Raw genomic sequence first — 17,683 nt, 5'->3', positions numbered from 1 at the left:
TATTATTTTAAATATGTTTAGTAAAAGCTGCATCTAAATTAACAAGATATTGGAATATATTATTCATGATAAAAAAATAGTTTCAGATACAATTTTTGCCGATCCTTGCATTTAAAAGACTGTAAAGTTATATCATTGTGTGTGTTTTGACCGAATCACCGGTAGATTCCAAGAAAATGTGTGTACAGCTGATTGCTGTGTCCGGCTTAGTTTACGAGAAAATGCACAAGGTAATCTTAATCCCTGGATATAAAACAATGCCTAGCTGAACCAAAAAAATACAATTTAAACGGTAAATCAACATGTCTGGTGATTTTTTTTATCTCCAATTTCGAATTTGTACTGACGAAGTTTCTCATCACCCGTTCGTTTGCCGGACTTCGCTGAAGGGGTACGGTGTAATCTTTTTCTGCGCATAATATTCAAAGTCACAAATATCTAAAATAAACAGAATACAGTCATGCCCCGCTTATACGGACTTCAAAAATCCGGAAACCTCGGTTCCCGGACGATTTTCATTTAAAACCAGAGACCATATATCGGTATATGGTCTCTGTTTAAAATGAAATAATTACTATATAAATTTTCGGAACTGGGAGGGCGCTTAATGGGTCGAATACGGTAACCATACTCCACCTGTCAGATACTCTGCTAGAGGTAAGATAGAGTTCAACCTGATAATAACTTGCCATTGCCCTTTAACATCATCTTCTTTGTTCACAAATAATGTGGTTTTGCATAACTTACTGAGAATTACAGGATAATCAGTGCTTTGAATGGAACAGTAACCCGTTTAGTACACGCTTTTAACTCCTCTAAGGTAAGTAAAACAAATTTTCTTCTCTGAATATTTACTGCAAGCTGGTATTGCGAAACCATGTTACTTAACCAGTTCAATTGAAGGTTACCTCAAATCTTGGAACAGGTAAATGATGTGTTTTATGAACTTCATATCTTCGATTAATATCTAATAGAAGGATATTCATAATGACTATGATTTTAAGCTCATATATAACCATAGTACTATGTAAGGTCCGATAGAAATGCCACAACTCCTTCCTAGGATCTTGTGTTAAATGTACTGTACGAGGTGAATGTCAGTCCTTGAATTAGAAGGAATGATAGTTCAAGGTGTCAACCTTGCTATAGCAAGGATGTTTAACTGTAACTGTAGATGTTGCACATAGAAAAAGAATTCTGGATAATTTCATGAATTTCTCCCGACAACTAATGAACATCCCAAATTCACTAAGTCGTAATGCTCTAATTTTAACATCTTGTCCTCTAAAGTTCTTGTTGTGTTAAGGAATATCACACCCACATGATAAGATAAGGCTTTCTGATTCATAAATAAGATTTCAACATTTTTATGTTTGGCTTACAAATCCTCTTCTGGTTCTGTGCCAAACAGAAAACTTAGAGCTTTTTCTACAAAAGGAAGTACGGATTGCTTTGACCTCCTCTTACTTGGAATCTGAAAGTCTTGAAACATTTCTTTTAGCTTTTTCGGTGTCTTCTCCAGTGATAAGACATCATTGAATCCATTGAATAACACAAAATTATCTTTCTTCGTGGGATTGTAATGGCGACTTATTATACTAGTTTTAACCCTTGCAATGTCCGCCATGTCCTTGTCTAGTTTGTCAAGAAGTCTTTCATAAGGTTTAAGGTCTATGACAAGCGTCACAAGACAACGGGATCTCACTATTGAAATATCCTTGAATTTCCTAAATACTACATAATTCTTGAGAATGCTCTACTTCTATTACATCTTTGACATAAATCCTGTATTTTGGCTTATTCACTCACACCACTAAAATGATCAGATTTTCAACAGAGGTCCTCTTCACTGTCAATCACACAATTAGTTGTTCCCAAAAAAGCAGAATTGCGTAATGGCGGGAATCTCATTTCTTTTCTGTGTGTGCTAGAGTCAACATTATTTTTATAGTTGTAATGATCTAGCAATTGGTAGTAGTCACATTAGTCTAAGATTAATCTTATAGTTTTCAGTAAAACAGACACAGTAAGTCAATATTAATAGTTGCTAATTAAAGTGACGATCGTACGTGCGTATGTGAGTAGAAGCTGGTGTGAGGTGTGTTGTAGGTCGTAATGGAGTCTCCCTCTACTCTTGGTTGCAAGAAGTGTGATCGTTCATGATCATGGGAGATTCTCATCGTACCTGCTGGAAGTGCTGAGAGGACATATGTCCAGAGGAGGCAAGATGCGAGCAGTGCACCAACATCTAAGAAAGCCTTCTAAAAAGTTAGCTGAGGCTGTAACTAAGACTAAAAGGCGTGAAGCGGCCAAGAAGAAAGTTAAAGCCATTACTGCGGTGGACAATGATCAGACCTCTGACTCTACTCTAATGCCTCCTACAACTACTCCATCAGAACTACCATTTCCTGCACTCTCCATGAGTCTGAATCAACAACTATTCAAGCAACATCAGGAGATGGCCATGTTTGAGACTGGGTTCTCCGCCTTAAACAAAGATATGGAGATGATGAAGAGTAGACAGCCAGCTCTGGCTAAGAAGAGTTCCCCTGTCAAGAGACCGCATGGGGGACAGCCATCTGTCTTTGCAACACACACGGTCGTAGGACCTACCCCAGCCAAGCGTACCAAACAGCCAACCATCCAGGCAACTGATCAGCCGTACAGCCGTACAGCCAGCCTGCCGACGAGCCAGGTATAAGCTCGCAAGCTTTTCCCTACCATGATACACGGTCAGCTAAATCTTTGCTTGGGTCCCAGCAGGGTCCTGCAAGGCCATACTCCCCAGCTAAGACATTGTATGGTCGCCAGACGGACTCCTCGGCAACCCAGCCGACCGTTAAGACACTGTACGGTTACCGTTAATGTTAGTTTCTAGTTATTCCAACTGTGTTCTATTATAATAAACATATCAAGTAATTACCTTATATTTCCTCTCTTTTTTTATTGTAGGTCTTTCATCAACAGGCCTGAGATTCTGCAACAATATCTCAATCCAATGTATGATCCCAATCCAGCTGTCATCTGGCCATCTGTAGCACCGCAAAGTCTGGTATGTTAGTTTTCACTCTGATAATAAATCAGGCTAACAAGTAAAAGGACATATTTATTAAGGAGTTGATTTTCACTGTGAGTTCATTTGAATATGAACTGTCCTAAAGTCAGGGCCATACTGTATGAACAAATAAGTAATTACATAGATTTCTGCAGAATGCTGCTGACTGTCACTTTAGTCAAATTTTAGCTCACCTGACTGAAAGTGAAGTGAGCATTTGTCATGGCCTGTTTGTTTAATGTACATCATGACTAAATCTGTCTCAACTTGGATGGATGGTCACTTAGACTAGATGTTTGAATCTATTACTGATCTGTGACAACCACAGGCTGTGTCTCCAGACAATGGACTTGTGATCCATCAGAAGATCCTCCTGCTTGGATCGTTGTGATAACCGGGGATCAGGGAAGTTTGTCAATATAGAGATGGGGCTGACTGTTATCACTTCACACACAGCACAGGGCAATCAGGACTATTACATTCATATTCAGCAGGGATGTGTGCCCCAAATAGCACTGCTTATTAGTGCTGAGTAGAGTACTTCCCTGAAAATAATTTATAGTGTTTTCCTAAAAACAACAGATAATTTTTGTGTTTATTCTGTTGACTGGCATTAAGGAAGTTCAAAGGAAATAAAATGATTGAACCAACTCAAGTTTAATGCTTTGTCTCCAGACTAAAGAGTACTAGTATTCACAATCATGTTGGATTACGTCAGGGTCACCAAGAGGCTCCCTGCTCTGCCTGGTCTGCCTGATCCAGCCAAGGCATCAACCCCATTGAAAGCTGCCAGGGTGGAAGCAGTGAACATGACAACCCTAGATACATTAGATGCAGATGATTTTACAACCAGTCGACGTGGTGTCAAGAGAAAAAGGATCAACAACAACTACTCACCTCAAACTCTAAGGTTACCAAGTATGCCACTGAACATGGAGGAGGCTTATGCTAATTCTAAATCTGCAGACACACTAGCTGAGGTGACCGAACTTACTCATAAGAAACGTGGTGGACCAGTGTTTTGGGGTGAGCTTGTGTATGAACATTTGGCTGGTGGAATTATAAACCGGCATATTGTAATTGCTACTGCATGTGGCATTGTGCTACATGAAATCAGATCCTTTCTTGCTGAAAATGGTGGCTCAATCCTACTAAATAAGACGTGGTCATATTCCTTCCTCATCAGGTACTGATTTGTTAAAAGGGAAGCTGCAAAAGCTGCTAGGAAAATACCACCTGGCTTTCAAAAGAAGTGAGACGAATTCATTCTGGACACTAGTGAGTCAAGGTGCAAATCAAATCAACGTGATTGGTGTTGAAGACAAACGTGAAATGACCATGCTGCACTGCATCAAGAAACCTGTTATCCCCCCAAGTGATCTACCAAGGACTGACTGAGAAATGCCACCCCAAGGACAACTTCCATGACCACGTGACCCATTCAGCCAATCACTGGAGTAATGAAGAAATAATGTTGGAGTATATCGGCACAGTAGTATAGGTAATGATGGTTCTGGACCACTTCCACTGGAGCCAGATTCATATACCTATACTGCTACTACAGGTGGCATTTTTTATGCCAAAATGATTATGCGATTCAATGATAGTCATGAGATTAAGTTAAATTGGCTCTAGCTCACCAATACCTGGGGCCAATCAATGCTTTAGATGAGCCTAAATGGTAATGAAAATATTCTTTATTATTTTTATCAATAAAGCGATATTCAACATTTTTATTAAGTTCTTCGTTCATTTTACTAGAAGACCAGACTATATAACTACACTCTTCTTGTAAATTGATAAGAAACAATTGATAACCGTATTTGGTTGGTTTGACATCACTGATATGATAAAAACCTTGTGGTAATTCTCTACATTTAATAACTTTCTCCATTATTATATATATTTATGTAAGCATTTGTCTACATGTGATCTAACGATTGTAAGCAATCTATTTTTAATCTCCAACCAGTTCTTTGGTTTTGGCACGGAATAATTGACGCGCTTGTTGCCTCCCCTGTTCTATGAACTTTTTTTTCTCGTCTTCGCTAATACCACTGGTCTTATGAGATTTTGATCGAATCTCCTGCTTCATTGCGTTGTATTTGGTGAGTTCCGACAGCACTAAACGAAACTCATCCTCGGATATCTTACAATTGACCATTGCTGTCGAAATATGATCCTCAATGCTGTTCAACTTTGCTTCGGCGAGTATCCGAATACTATCGTGTTTTAATGCTTTCTTTTGTAACCTACGAGAAATGAATTTTATCGCTATTCCTGCCAGTCCCGAGACTCCAGCGGCTATTTCCATGCTGAGCACGATAGGCACGGCGATTATAGTTGATAGTAAACCGACACCAGCTACACCGAGTCCCATGCCAGCTGCTACAAGCGCGGTGTCAACTCCGTCGAGAGCATTCACGGCTCTGCGATACTTTTTATACAATCCAAGTCTCAACTCCCTATCCTTCTCTATTCGATGTTTTATGTCGCTTATTTGATGTAATCGAAATCCATCAACAGTATCCATCTTTTCAATTGCTTCATCGAGCGCTGGATATAAACGCATAGTGTATATTACGATCATATAATAGTCTTTAATTGGTCTTGCTTAAATGTTTTGAGAGTATACATCAACCTTATTAAATGTATATTAAACGGCAAGAATATCTTAGTAAGAGAAATACTACCACTTTTAATAATTTGGACCCCCTCGAGGGTTGCAACGGGCGATGCTCCGATATGAATAATACTGCAACGTTGATGCTCGTGTTTCTTGAGCCATTTAATCGATAGACCTGGTAATATTTCGAAGGCATTTTCCGGTACATCTCCGAACAAGACTTCAATAATAAGCGTAGAAAGATTAGGTATTGCACTGAAGTTAACTTTAATTTCATTGAATTCAGTAACCAAATTTAAACTAACATTTTTTACTGCCGGACGACTATACAACATATGACCTGGGTTTTCTGGCAGGGGAGAGACTAACACACTTTTTCGTTTTGATGGGATATAAGCCCCGAGTACGATCCCACTATTCATTATCTTAGTTAAATTATGTGCCTTACCCATCATCACATACGGTGGGGTAATGACGATGTTCAGTAGCCACTCGATGTTTGCTTCGACCATAGTCCATTTTTTATCGTCGTTGCGAGTAAGATTATACGAAGTGTTTTTCTTAAGGAGTCTACTAACAACGTCGACATCACTTAAATCTTCTAGGTTACCCGTGAATGTAACTTCTTTCCGATTGTATACATTATCGTGTAAGTGTAAAGCGTATAACTTACCATTGGTACCGGGTTTACCGAATCCTTCTGTGTCTCCGAGATCGGAAAGCGCAATTGTATTACATTGTCTGAGCGTTCCAGGGCCTGATGCATCAACCATTATTTATAATATGGAGTGTTAGACTTAAGTATCCTATATGTACAGGTTGGTGTTTTACATCTAATACAGAAATTTTGAGGTCTGAAATAATACCCCGCTTTAATTTTTTATATTGTAATGACGAGAAAGATTCCGTTCTACCGCTATTATATTTTTCATTTTTCACTGGAATAGATCTGAGCAGAGTTGAAGGACTTTCTATTTGAATATTATCCGTCGTACTGATTTGATCACAACTTGATCACAACTCTTTATAGGAAATTAAATCGGGTAAAGCACGTCCCTTTAACCATGCCTTGTGGAATGACATATCTCCATCTAAAAATCCGAGTGTAACTGCTAAGTTCGTTAAAATCTTTGCATTATTTTCTCCAGAGTCGAATTTCAGTTTCCCAGTCGCCTCATTTTGTGTGATACTAACTCCATGCGGCTTAAAAACTTCATCATTGAGTGAGCATACGCTGTAATACCCATCAGGTACAATAATGTATTTGTCAACAATATTATAGTCGTTTTTTCTTAATATCAATATAATATTATTACCTCTTGCAGCACTTATATTGGTCCACAGCGGGTAATACGTTACATCGCATAGAGCTACTTCGATTTGTCCATCTGAGTTATCGATAGTATGAAGCAGTTGAATAGACTGACCATTTGTTATTCCCGGGAGTGTACCATACATATGAAATATACAATGATATTATATCATAACTTAAATATGAAATCAACTTACATTACTAATCAATCAATTATAGTAACTGCCTCTGGTGCTGAGTTTACCGTTAAATTCCACGATATCTTTGAAAAATACAGTTTCACGGCAACTAACGATACAATGGTGGACGATTGGTTTAACCGTCCGATGCAATTTTGGCAGAATCAGTTAAACTTTGCCGTATGGTGTGCAACAACGGGATGTGGCGTATCTGTTAATGCCCCAGGATTTAAACTATATAAGTCTGTTATATTATTTCACGTGTACTATCAGATTAGACGTATACTTAAAGAAATTAGTGCTCCATTACAGCTGGATCCAGCATGGAATCATGCAAATAATCATTATAATAAGAGGGCCTTCGAACGTATTTGTAATGAATTTAATGTTTCTACGAGTAAAGATTGGCCCATTAAAGGACCTAGCCATGGTCTAGGTATTCCGTACAATGGACAAAGAACTATTAAAGATAAAAGCGATTATTTAATTAAAGAGCGTGTGATCCCTTCAGGCTTTGCTCTCTCAAGTAAACAGTTTAGAGCAGATCGTATGAACTTTGAGAGTGGCATTCCTTATATTATAACAAAGTTTGTGCATCCAAACGATACAACAGACGCTTGGAATGGATTTCTTAATGATAAAACGGAAAATAATTTTACTAACCCAGGATTTGAAAGAGTTAATGAATCGATAAGAACTTATGTATGGGCAATTCTCGGTGCACAATCGCAAACACGAATGTCCATTATCGGTACTGGGACGGCGTTTGATGCACAAAAACAGTTTGTCGCAAACGTGGAGGACGCCATTAATTCATCAGTTGACATACCATCATCTATAAAGCGTTTTCAAGATGTATTACAGTATGCTCAATCCAAAGTGGACTTCGTTGATGCGCCGGGATTATACATGTCTCCGAGTAATATGGAACTTAAGATCGGTCAAGTGATAGGCTATAATAATAAAATTGTTATTGCTACCGATCAACAAAAAACAGGTATAAATTCAGATATTAACGTCGAATTAATAACGCAAACAATCACAGGCGAAAAGGGAATAGTCAAGCCGCAAACACCAACTATGGCTCAACCATCTACTAACACACAACCACAAGTGCCACCACATATTGCGGCTAAAAATCAACAACATATCAATGAAAAAACAGCGCTTGTATTAGGTGGAGTCGCTGGTTTACTCATGATTTGGTTAGCGAACTGATTTGGTTAAATAGTTCTTAGAGAACTGATTTGGATAAATTGTTCTTAGCGGATACGTACAACAGCCCTGCAATTGCTACGATCAGTGCCCACAAGTTTTGACTAAGCCAAGTGGTGGTCTTAGCTAATAAATTCAAGAGCCAGGAAACTATACTCCCTATTATATTGGGAAGTGCGGCCGCGGCTTTTTCAGCGAGCTTTCCCAGTGCTGAACCTAATGCTTTTACATGCTTTTTTATCCACTCTTTTATACCATCCGACGTAGGCGGTGATCCGCTACCACATGTACCACCTGTACCACCGGTTAAGGCGAGAGTCAAAGTCGATATAATAAATCCCAAGGCGGTTAAAATACTGGCAATTGTTATTCCCTGTTCTCTGAACAATGTTTTAATTTTATCGGCCAGTGTAGTGTCATCGTTGAGGATTCGATCGATAGTTACTCGAATACGACTGATTTGTGAACGAAGTGCCTCTCTATTAGTGGAAGCAGCCTCGAGGTGGGCCGATCTTTCGTCTTCTAAGTTACGCAATCTTTCCGCTACGCGGCGTCTACTGAATTCATCACCCGCCTGTTCAAGTTTTGTTTTCTTGTAAACTATATGCTTGTCGATTTCGGATATCTAGGCCATATTATAGGTGAGTTCTCCCCGCATTGTTCGCATTGCCTTGTCAAGACCTCGTAATTCCCTAATACTGAACTCCAAATATGGTGATACACTGACCGTGGAATTATCGTAGTAGGTACCCAAGATTTCTTCGAGTCCGTCCGAGGCCACCTTCGAGGAAGCTTCCAAATTATCTGTGTTACTGAGTTCAGTACGCACAGTGCTAAGAACCTTAGTAGTCTTCGCGGAAAGTCGTGAGTAGTCTACAAAACCTAATTTATCACAAACAGTGCTGATACCGTGTTTACCGGCTATCGTAGACAAGGCTAGGGGCTTATGAGTACGAGAATGCATAAGATCAATATCCGGAGAGCCACGCAGTCGCAATATTCCTTTACTATCTATCTCAAACTTTGAATAGTCACGACCAATAGGACTATCATCTTTAAAGGTATCGTAATAATCATCAACGGCTGGTTTCAAAAGTTCATCATTTACGGTTGGGTTCAAAAGTTCATCGTTAAGATTCATAAAGCTGGTTTCATCAGTACCCTCTTCGATTGGATTCAGGTTATCTAAATAATCTAGATCAAAATCAGTCATTTTTATATTAAACATGTGGTTATATAATTTCAATATAACAATGTCCTCGCAATACGGACGCAAGTTAAACCCACAACGTAGACTTCGAGATCCATTAGGGGTCAGAGCAATTCGTCAGTCTGTAACTATAACTTATGACCCTAGTACCATCGATCAGAAACGCTTCTGGTTCGCTTTCCTAATCTCGGTGCACACGATGTGTTAGTTCTGGGAACTGTCCGACTAGCATTTATGATTATTTTGACATCTACCGACATTAACAGGGAGCCTGTTCAGAACATAGGTCGTGTTATCGTTAAGAAAATCGCCATTAAAATTAGCGGTAATGAGGTTTTGAGTATCGACGATAGCGATGTATACTATTGCTACATGGATCTCTGGAGAACGGATAAAGAGCGGGAAAACTTACAGTACCAAGGTATTTGTAATCGGAACACATTGAGACTGCGCGTAGGTGCTGAAAATGGTGATGATACCGTCGTAAAAGATAAGGCCGTTGCCGACGCATTAGGTAACCGATTCTATATTCCCCTAGACTTTGAATTACTAGATTCCCACATGCCCTTTTATCAAGCATCCCTAGGCGATAGGTTAGAATACGAACTCACTTTTAATGACTACGATAGAGTAATCAGAACCGGTGGTGAAGATGCTAGCTATTCCATTGACAATATCTCGCTGGAGTACGATATGATAAGGATCCCGAATTAGCCAGACAACTTCGTAACCATTATACAGGAAGTTTAACCATTTTGTAGGATCGCGTGCTGCGACACCGAAAGATCACGAGGGACAAAAAAGATACGATGTGGAATATCAATCTAAACATTCCCACAAGGTTGTTGAAGGGTATTTTAATGTTATTCGAGGACCCCTCCGATGCATTTAAAAGAAATACCAAGAAGTTCTACAATCCCAAGATTACAAAAGTAGAATTGACTATCGAGGGCGTTCCTAATCGACTATATAGCCAAGGAATGCTAGCGTATCACCAGTGGGATGAGATTAAAAAACTTCCTTCTATAAAACGAAGCCCGGAAGTTAACGCGGTCGTGAAAGATCTGTCTCTCGGGAGTGTATCGATGGTTGAATACCTCACAACGAAGTACGCGCTATGGCTATACGTGCGAACAACGCAAGATGACCAACTACACAGCAGTGGGAGGAGAATAGAAAATGCTAGCCAGTGGTGTCACTATACAGATAACGAAGCTCTGGGAAGCGGCTGGTAAATTAAACATATATTTGTACGTGATTATGGATGCGCAACTTAATATACAGAATGGGAGATTCGTGCAAGCAATCTATTAATAATCTTTTACCTAAAGATCCGCACTGCGCTATCATATGCGGGCAAACGGGCTGCGGAAAAACAGCTTTTATTCTAGATATTTTACAAAGTCATTATCGGGACGTTTTCGGTCATATTATTATTCTGTGCCCGACTATAAGCGTTAATAAAACATACCTATCGAGAGATTGGGTAATGAATGACGACGGGGTACACAGAGTCGATCCGGGCGATCGTTTACAAGACTGTTTACGAGTATGTCACGAAAAATACAAAGGAGAATCAACCCTTTTCGTAATAGACGATTGTAGCGCGAGTAAAGAACTCACAAAAAAGAAAGATATGCTTTCATATTTAGCATTTTCTGGACGGCATACTCAGCATAGCGTTTGGGTACTTACTCAAAAATACAACTCTGTCCTGAAAGATCTCAGAGAGCAGACCAAATGGGTAGCACTCTTTCATTGCAAAGATCGAGATTCATTCGAGGAATGTTCACACAAAAATGATGTCATTTATACCAAGCTCGAACGACATAAAGTCAGAAAACTGTTAGCGGCAACGAAGCACTGTAAACTCGTACTAAAAACCGATCAACCAGCTGCTTATGCAATTGCTTAGCAAAATTATAGCAAAATGTAGCAAAAATGTAGCAAATATAGCAAAATGTAGCAAAAATGTAGCAAATTGAACATTAGTGGTTAATATGATATAAATGTGGTTCGAAATCATCATTCTTTCGCAACAGTTCATTATTACGGGATTTATTGGATATGTCATATTATATTATGTTAGACTTAAATATCTCCTTAGGTATTACATTATGGAATGCGACGAACTCATCGAACAAATGCTCAAAGAATCTGATGCAGATCAAAATGTAGATAAATCTTTAGATAAACATAGAGAAAGACTCGCCGCTTTGGTAGCCAGTGGAAAATGTTCCCAATATTTGGGAAAAAATTATACCATCGAAAAAATTGATAACATGACCGACGAAGAGATTAAAAAACTGTACGCGCGTTACGAGTCTAGACTGGGAGCTACCATGACTAAAACGATAGGGTCGGCTATATTACAACTATACACAGTCGTAGCTAGTACAATTCTCCCTATCCCGGCAGAACATCGCATGTATTTATGCGAATCTCTAGAGAAAGACCCATTCATCGAACACGCTATAAGTGCAGTGAGCTGTGAGTTTTATCATAGATACAGAATGTTCTTAGCTCCACTCACCACAGCTTTAATAACGGCTAGGTATTGTCAATTTAAACATACGTGCCCACTTAATAATAATGGAGACTCAACAGGTGACACCACAACAGATTGTGAAAACGCAACAACAAGTGAACGAGGAACAACAGATTGCGGAACAACGAGTGAATGAGGAACCACAACAAACACAGATTGCACCACATGTGAATGAGTAAATACTAAAACTCAGAGTGACAAAGAAACCTTTGAAAATCGCAGCTGGGAGGAAGGGAGGACTTGCAAGGAAAACGAAATTAATAAATAATTCAAATATTGATCCGATTAAAACATGGGCACTAGTAGGAGTTGCTGGTATAGCGGCTGTATGGTTCTTTTATAAGACCGGAGAAGAGAAAACATCACCCCCAATGCAACAACAAGTTCAATTAGAGGTTAGCCCCCATATAATGCTATAAGAAGCATGACTACTCCAGTTACAGATGGTAAAATGTTGGTAAACGCAACGTATCATTCAGCGGTGGTCACCGGCTTGGCCATTGGCTATGCCCGTATAGCTAAAATGATTACTAAAGCCACACCTCCCAAGCTAGATTTTAATGGATATGATATCGGTATGATGATTCTGGATATAGGATTATCTATGGCAACGAAGGATATGCTCATCAAACAAGGGCTTATCCCGGAAGACATAATGAAGTAATTAATTAAACATTTGAATATTTTATATTATTAAATATGGCAACAATTGCGATGTTGGTCGGTGGAGCTATTGTTAATGCTCTAGCTTTTTCGGGGAGTAATTTTTTATTTTCTAGTATGAGGGAATCAAACGCTAAAGAAGTTGAAGAGGAGCGTAAACGACATAACAAAGCTTTAGAAAAACTCGAAGCAGCTCAGTCACAGTATACGCGGCAGAGAATGAAGAGATTAGATTTTATTCATGAAGAAATGCGTAAGGAAGGACATTCAATTCAAACGTTTAAGGATGTCGAATCTGCCATGCACGAATACTTCCTCGTTTATGGGAAAAAACTTGACCTAATACCGAGACCAACAATGAGTCAGTTTTATACACCGTCAGAGGCTCAAAAGAACCGCGAGGTCACATTTGTGACAATGGGGTTACCAGCTGTATTGATTTTCAGCTATACCATGACCTAGTCAGAGTGATAGCTAATCTATAAATAGCGTTGGCTGACTGCCTCACCAGTGTAGATGTGATTTGCATTTAGACAAATGATATGATAGATGTATAAACCATGAATCATTGCATATTTACACTCATGGGTAAAAAAACTCTATGTAACCGACGCTATGTTGAAATTTACTGCGGCATACACAATTATTACATCAGGCGCGGAAACATTAACTATACATGTTCTGAATGAGGGATAGGGGTCAAAGGTCGTTATTGTTTATGTAAGGAACACGGTGGTGATAGGGTCAGGAACCAGATTATTTATGCTAGGAAGAGAGATTACATCAATGAGAGGAATAGGTTGGAGAGAATATGTATTTAGATATATGAAAAACAACCAATTAGACATTTGTCTCATTTTGCATATACCATTCAACCACAATGGTTTTTGTCAGAGAGTTGAAGGCTATGGCAAAGCAAAGTGGTCTACGTGGATATTCTCGAATGAGAAAAGCTGAATTGATTACCTTACTCGGTTTGGAATACAACAAACCCCAGACTGTTAGAGAACTCAAAGCTCAAGCAAGAAACAGTGGGCTGAGAGGTTATTCTCGAATGAGAAGAGCTGAATTGATCGCTTTACTAGATAATAATCAACCTAATGATGATGTTGATAATAATCAACAACAACAAGAATTTATATTTGTACCCATATCCGCCGGCGTTGGAAAATATCTAAGAGGTTGGAAGATGGATATTAATTCCAACATGGATGTTAATGATATTAAGCCCATCATATCGAGTAAAATTAACGAGGAGTTAGATGATTTACATAGTATAAAATACCAGCTGACGATTAAAATGACATTGAGTAAAAGTAACACAGACGATAGCACCGAATATACCTAACCATATTTCCGTAGCAATCAAGAAGTTATAACCGAATCCGATACTATAAACTCATCATTAGATACATCAATTCAGAGGATACAGGAAACTTTAGAACGCTGGACTAATAGAGGTTCGGGTTGGGGTGTGGATAAAATGGATAGTTTATATTTAGATATAGCAAATTATATGCCCTTCAAAGGTGGTTCTTATATAGATTTACCCCCGTATTATAAGAAGAAAAAAGCCATAATTAATGTAAAAAATAAATCCGATGACTGTTTAAGAATGATGATAAGATCTGCATTGTTCCCCGTAGGCAAGCATCTGGATAGACCTTCTAGCTATCCCCAAAACGATGGACTCAACTTCGATGGTATAGACGAACCTACACCAATATCACAAATTGATAAGGTGGAAAAGCAAAATAATTTAGCTATAAATGTTTTCGGACATTATAAAGGAATTGTTGTACACAGGATAAGCTCCGCTCCGGAACATATCCCTAGAATCAATTCATTTCTGATCGAAAAAGATGGAAAATATCATTATACGTGGATAAAGAGTTTACACAGGCTATTATACGATCAAACAAAACATGCTAGAAAGAAATATTTCTGCGAAAGATGCCTACATGGGTACAGCAGACAAGATCTATTAGAAGCGCATAAAGAAGACTGTAGAGGTGTTGGACACACCGCTATCAGGATCGATATGCCTAAAGAGGGAAAAAATATATTAAAATTTGAACATTATTTTAATCAAATGCCAGTACCGTACGTAATTTACGCTGACTTCGAAGCACTTATCAAACCCATAGAAAATACCAACCGAAGCAATCAAGATAGTTTTACGTACAAAACTCAAGAACATATTCCTTGTGGGTTTGGATATATAGTTGTAAGGTATGATGGGAAAACAAACACGCCGGTGATTTACAGAGGTCCCGATGCAGCGGGAAAGTTCCTAGAATATCTACAAAATGAAGAGAGAATAATCAGGGAAAAATTATCGTGTAAGAATCCCATGTGTATGACGAGGGATAATTGGAGGGTCTATAAGAAGTCAACGAGTTGTCACGTTTGTAATAAACCCCTGGATGGGGATTCCGTAAGAGATCATTGTCACGTCACAGGTAATTATCGGGGAGCCGCGTATAACGAGTGTAACTTGAAACTAAAAATGAATTCTCAAACAATACCCATCCCCGTTGTGTTTCACAACCTTAGGGGATACGATTCACATCTCATTATGCAAGCTATCTCAAAGACCGACGGCGGTTTAACATGCATTCCTAATAATATGGAAAAATACATATCATTCTCGTTGACTAAACCTATACATTATAGGGACAAGCATGGGAAATCTAGAATAAAGCAAAGTAATGGGCTTAGATTCATAGACTCCATACAGTTTCTGTTATCTTCCCTTGACAATTTAGCTAATGCGAACAATCCCGATGACTTTGCAATAACAAATAAATATACCGAAAAGATAACTCATCATTTGTTACTGAGAAAAGGTGTATATCCTTACGAATATATGGATGATTGGTCTAGATTTGAAGAAACTGAATTATCACCCCTTGAATCATTCTATAGTAACTTAACAGAATCTAAAATAACAGATGCCGATTATGAACACGCTCTGACGGTCTGGGATAAATTAGGTTGTAAGAATTTAGGTGATTATCACGATCTGTACTTAAAAACCGATGTACTGTTACTCGCTGATATATTCGAGATATTTAGAAAGACATGTTTAAAACAATACGGCTTGGACCCGGCATGGTACTATTCCAGTCCCGGACTATCGTGGGATGCATTGTTGAAGAAGACCGGTGTAGAACTAAAACTACTCACAGATTACGATATGCATTTGTTTATTGAGAAAGGATTAAGGGGTGGTATATTGATGGCAGCTAGAAGGTATTCTAAGGCTAATAATAAATTAGTGGAAGGATATGATCCGAGTAAACCCGACACGCACATATTATATCTCGACGCCAACAATTTGTACAGATGGGCTATGAGTCAACCTTTACCCACGGGTGGTTTTGAGTGGGTCGATGAGAATGATATCGAAGTGAATGATATCCATAATATCAATGTGAATGATGCGAATAAAGGGTACATACTAGAAGTTGACCTGGAATATCCAAGTTCGTTACATAAAGATCATAACAGTTATCCGCTAGCTCCCAAAAGATTAATGGTTAATAAAGATTGGATGTCGGAATATCAACGCTCCTTGATGGGTAATAATAGGTTAGCTAACGTAGAAAAACTCATACCAAATTTGATGGATAAGACAAAATATATAGTTCACTACAAAAATCTCCAGTTGTATCTATCGATATGTACGACACGCGCGATTACCCAAAAGATAATCCACTGCACAGCATAGTAAATAAAAAGGTGTTAGGTAAGATGAAGGATGAATGTGCTGGAACCCCTATAGCGGAGTATGTAGGATTAAGACCTAAGATGTATTCTATAAAGAAGTCCGAAAATGGAGAGATAAGAAAAGCTAAGGGCGTTAAGAAGTATGTGGTAAAAAAGCATATCAAACACGAACAGTATAAAGAATCATTATTCAACGGTAGAACGTTCAAACACGAGATGAACTCTTTAAGAAGTTACAATCATAGGATATATGGATTAAGAATGAACAAGACATCATTATCCCCCTTAGATACAAAGAGATGGATTGATAATGATGGTGTAACTACCTATGCTTATGGTTATGGTGGTAATACCGTACCGTCGGGAACTATGAACAACTCTTCTCGTACAAATGCCCTACCCGGTCCATCTTGAAGATAATAAAGAATAGGCTCTCCTTCTTTCGTAACCAATCGACTAATGTTATATGTCTTAAGGGACCATATGGGATCGGTTGCGCGACGTAGGCCTCCTTTGAGTTCACCTGGCTGGTATAAATATCTTACCCTTACTCTATCCGGAAGTTTTCGTTCTTTGCCTCTCCTCGGTGCTGAAGATTCGGAAGTCACGGATTTCATTTTAATAGCATCGGATGGTTTCTTCCCTATTAATCTTGTTACTTCATTATTCAGCGCTGATACAACAGCTGATAATCGTGTCACCCATTCGGTTGATCTCAATCGTTCCGATTTCATTTCGATCCCATACTGATAGCCAAACAAACGTTCCGCTTATGTCCTGTTAAATCTTTCGACGATAGCTTGACTGCGGTGGGCCTCTCTTTCACCACGCCTGATTTTGACATCGTGCTTTGTTAACAGTTTAGTTATCAATCCCATAAATTCACGACCAGGATCTACTTGAAATAGCTTAGGCCATTTTAGTGGTCCGCGTTTATATATGCGGCTCAGTGCATTAGCTACTTCTGTTGAATCTTTCGAGGTTAATGGCTCAGCCTCTTTGTATCGACTAGCCACATCCACTACGGTTAAAGCGTATTTATACGTTTTGCGTCTTACCTTATCATGGGGAAGAAACAAGAGGTCAGGCTGATGAACTTCATTCGTTGTAAAAATATCAAACTTCTTCCTCGGTATATAACGC

At 38.8% G+C, this 17,683-nt stretch overlaps 1 protein-coding gene across 1 annotated transcript in view; it reads left to right on the top strand.

Moving 5' to 3' along the window:
- Nucleotides 1–17,683, top strand: part of LOC124136473 (myotubularin-related protein 9-like) — a 225,149-nt gene that overhangs the window by 196,582 nt on the left and 10,884 nt on the right. The window contains exon 13 of the mRNA XM_046502392.2: nt 2,953–3,052. Coding sequence (XP_046358348.1) covers nt 2,953–3,052 — 100 coding nt within the window. The remainder of the gene's footprint in view (nt 1–2,952; nt 3,053–17,683) is intronic.

This window comes from Haliotis rufescens, unplaced genomic scaffold (genome assembly GCF_023055435.1).
Source record: "Haliotis rufescens isolate VD_foot unplaced genomic scaffold, xgHalRufe1.0.p SCAF_1, whole genome shotgun sequence".
Lineage (NCBI taxonomy): Eukaryota > Metazoa > Mollusca > Gastropoda > Lepetellida > Haliotidae > Haliotis > Haliotis rufescens.
This window is presented reverse-complemented; position numbering and strand designations above follow the sequence as displayed.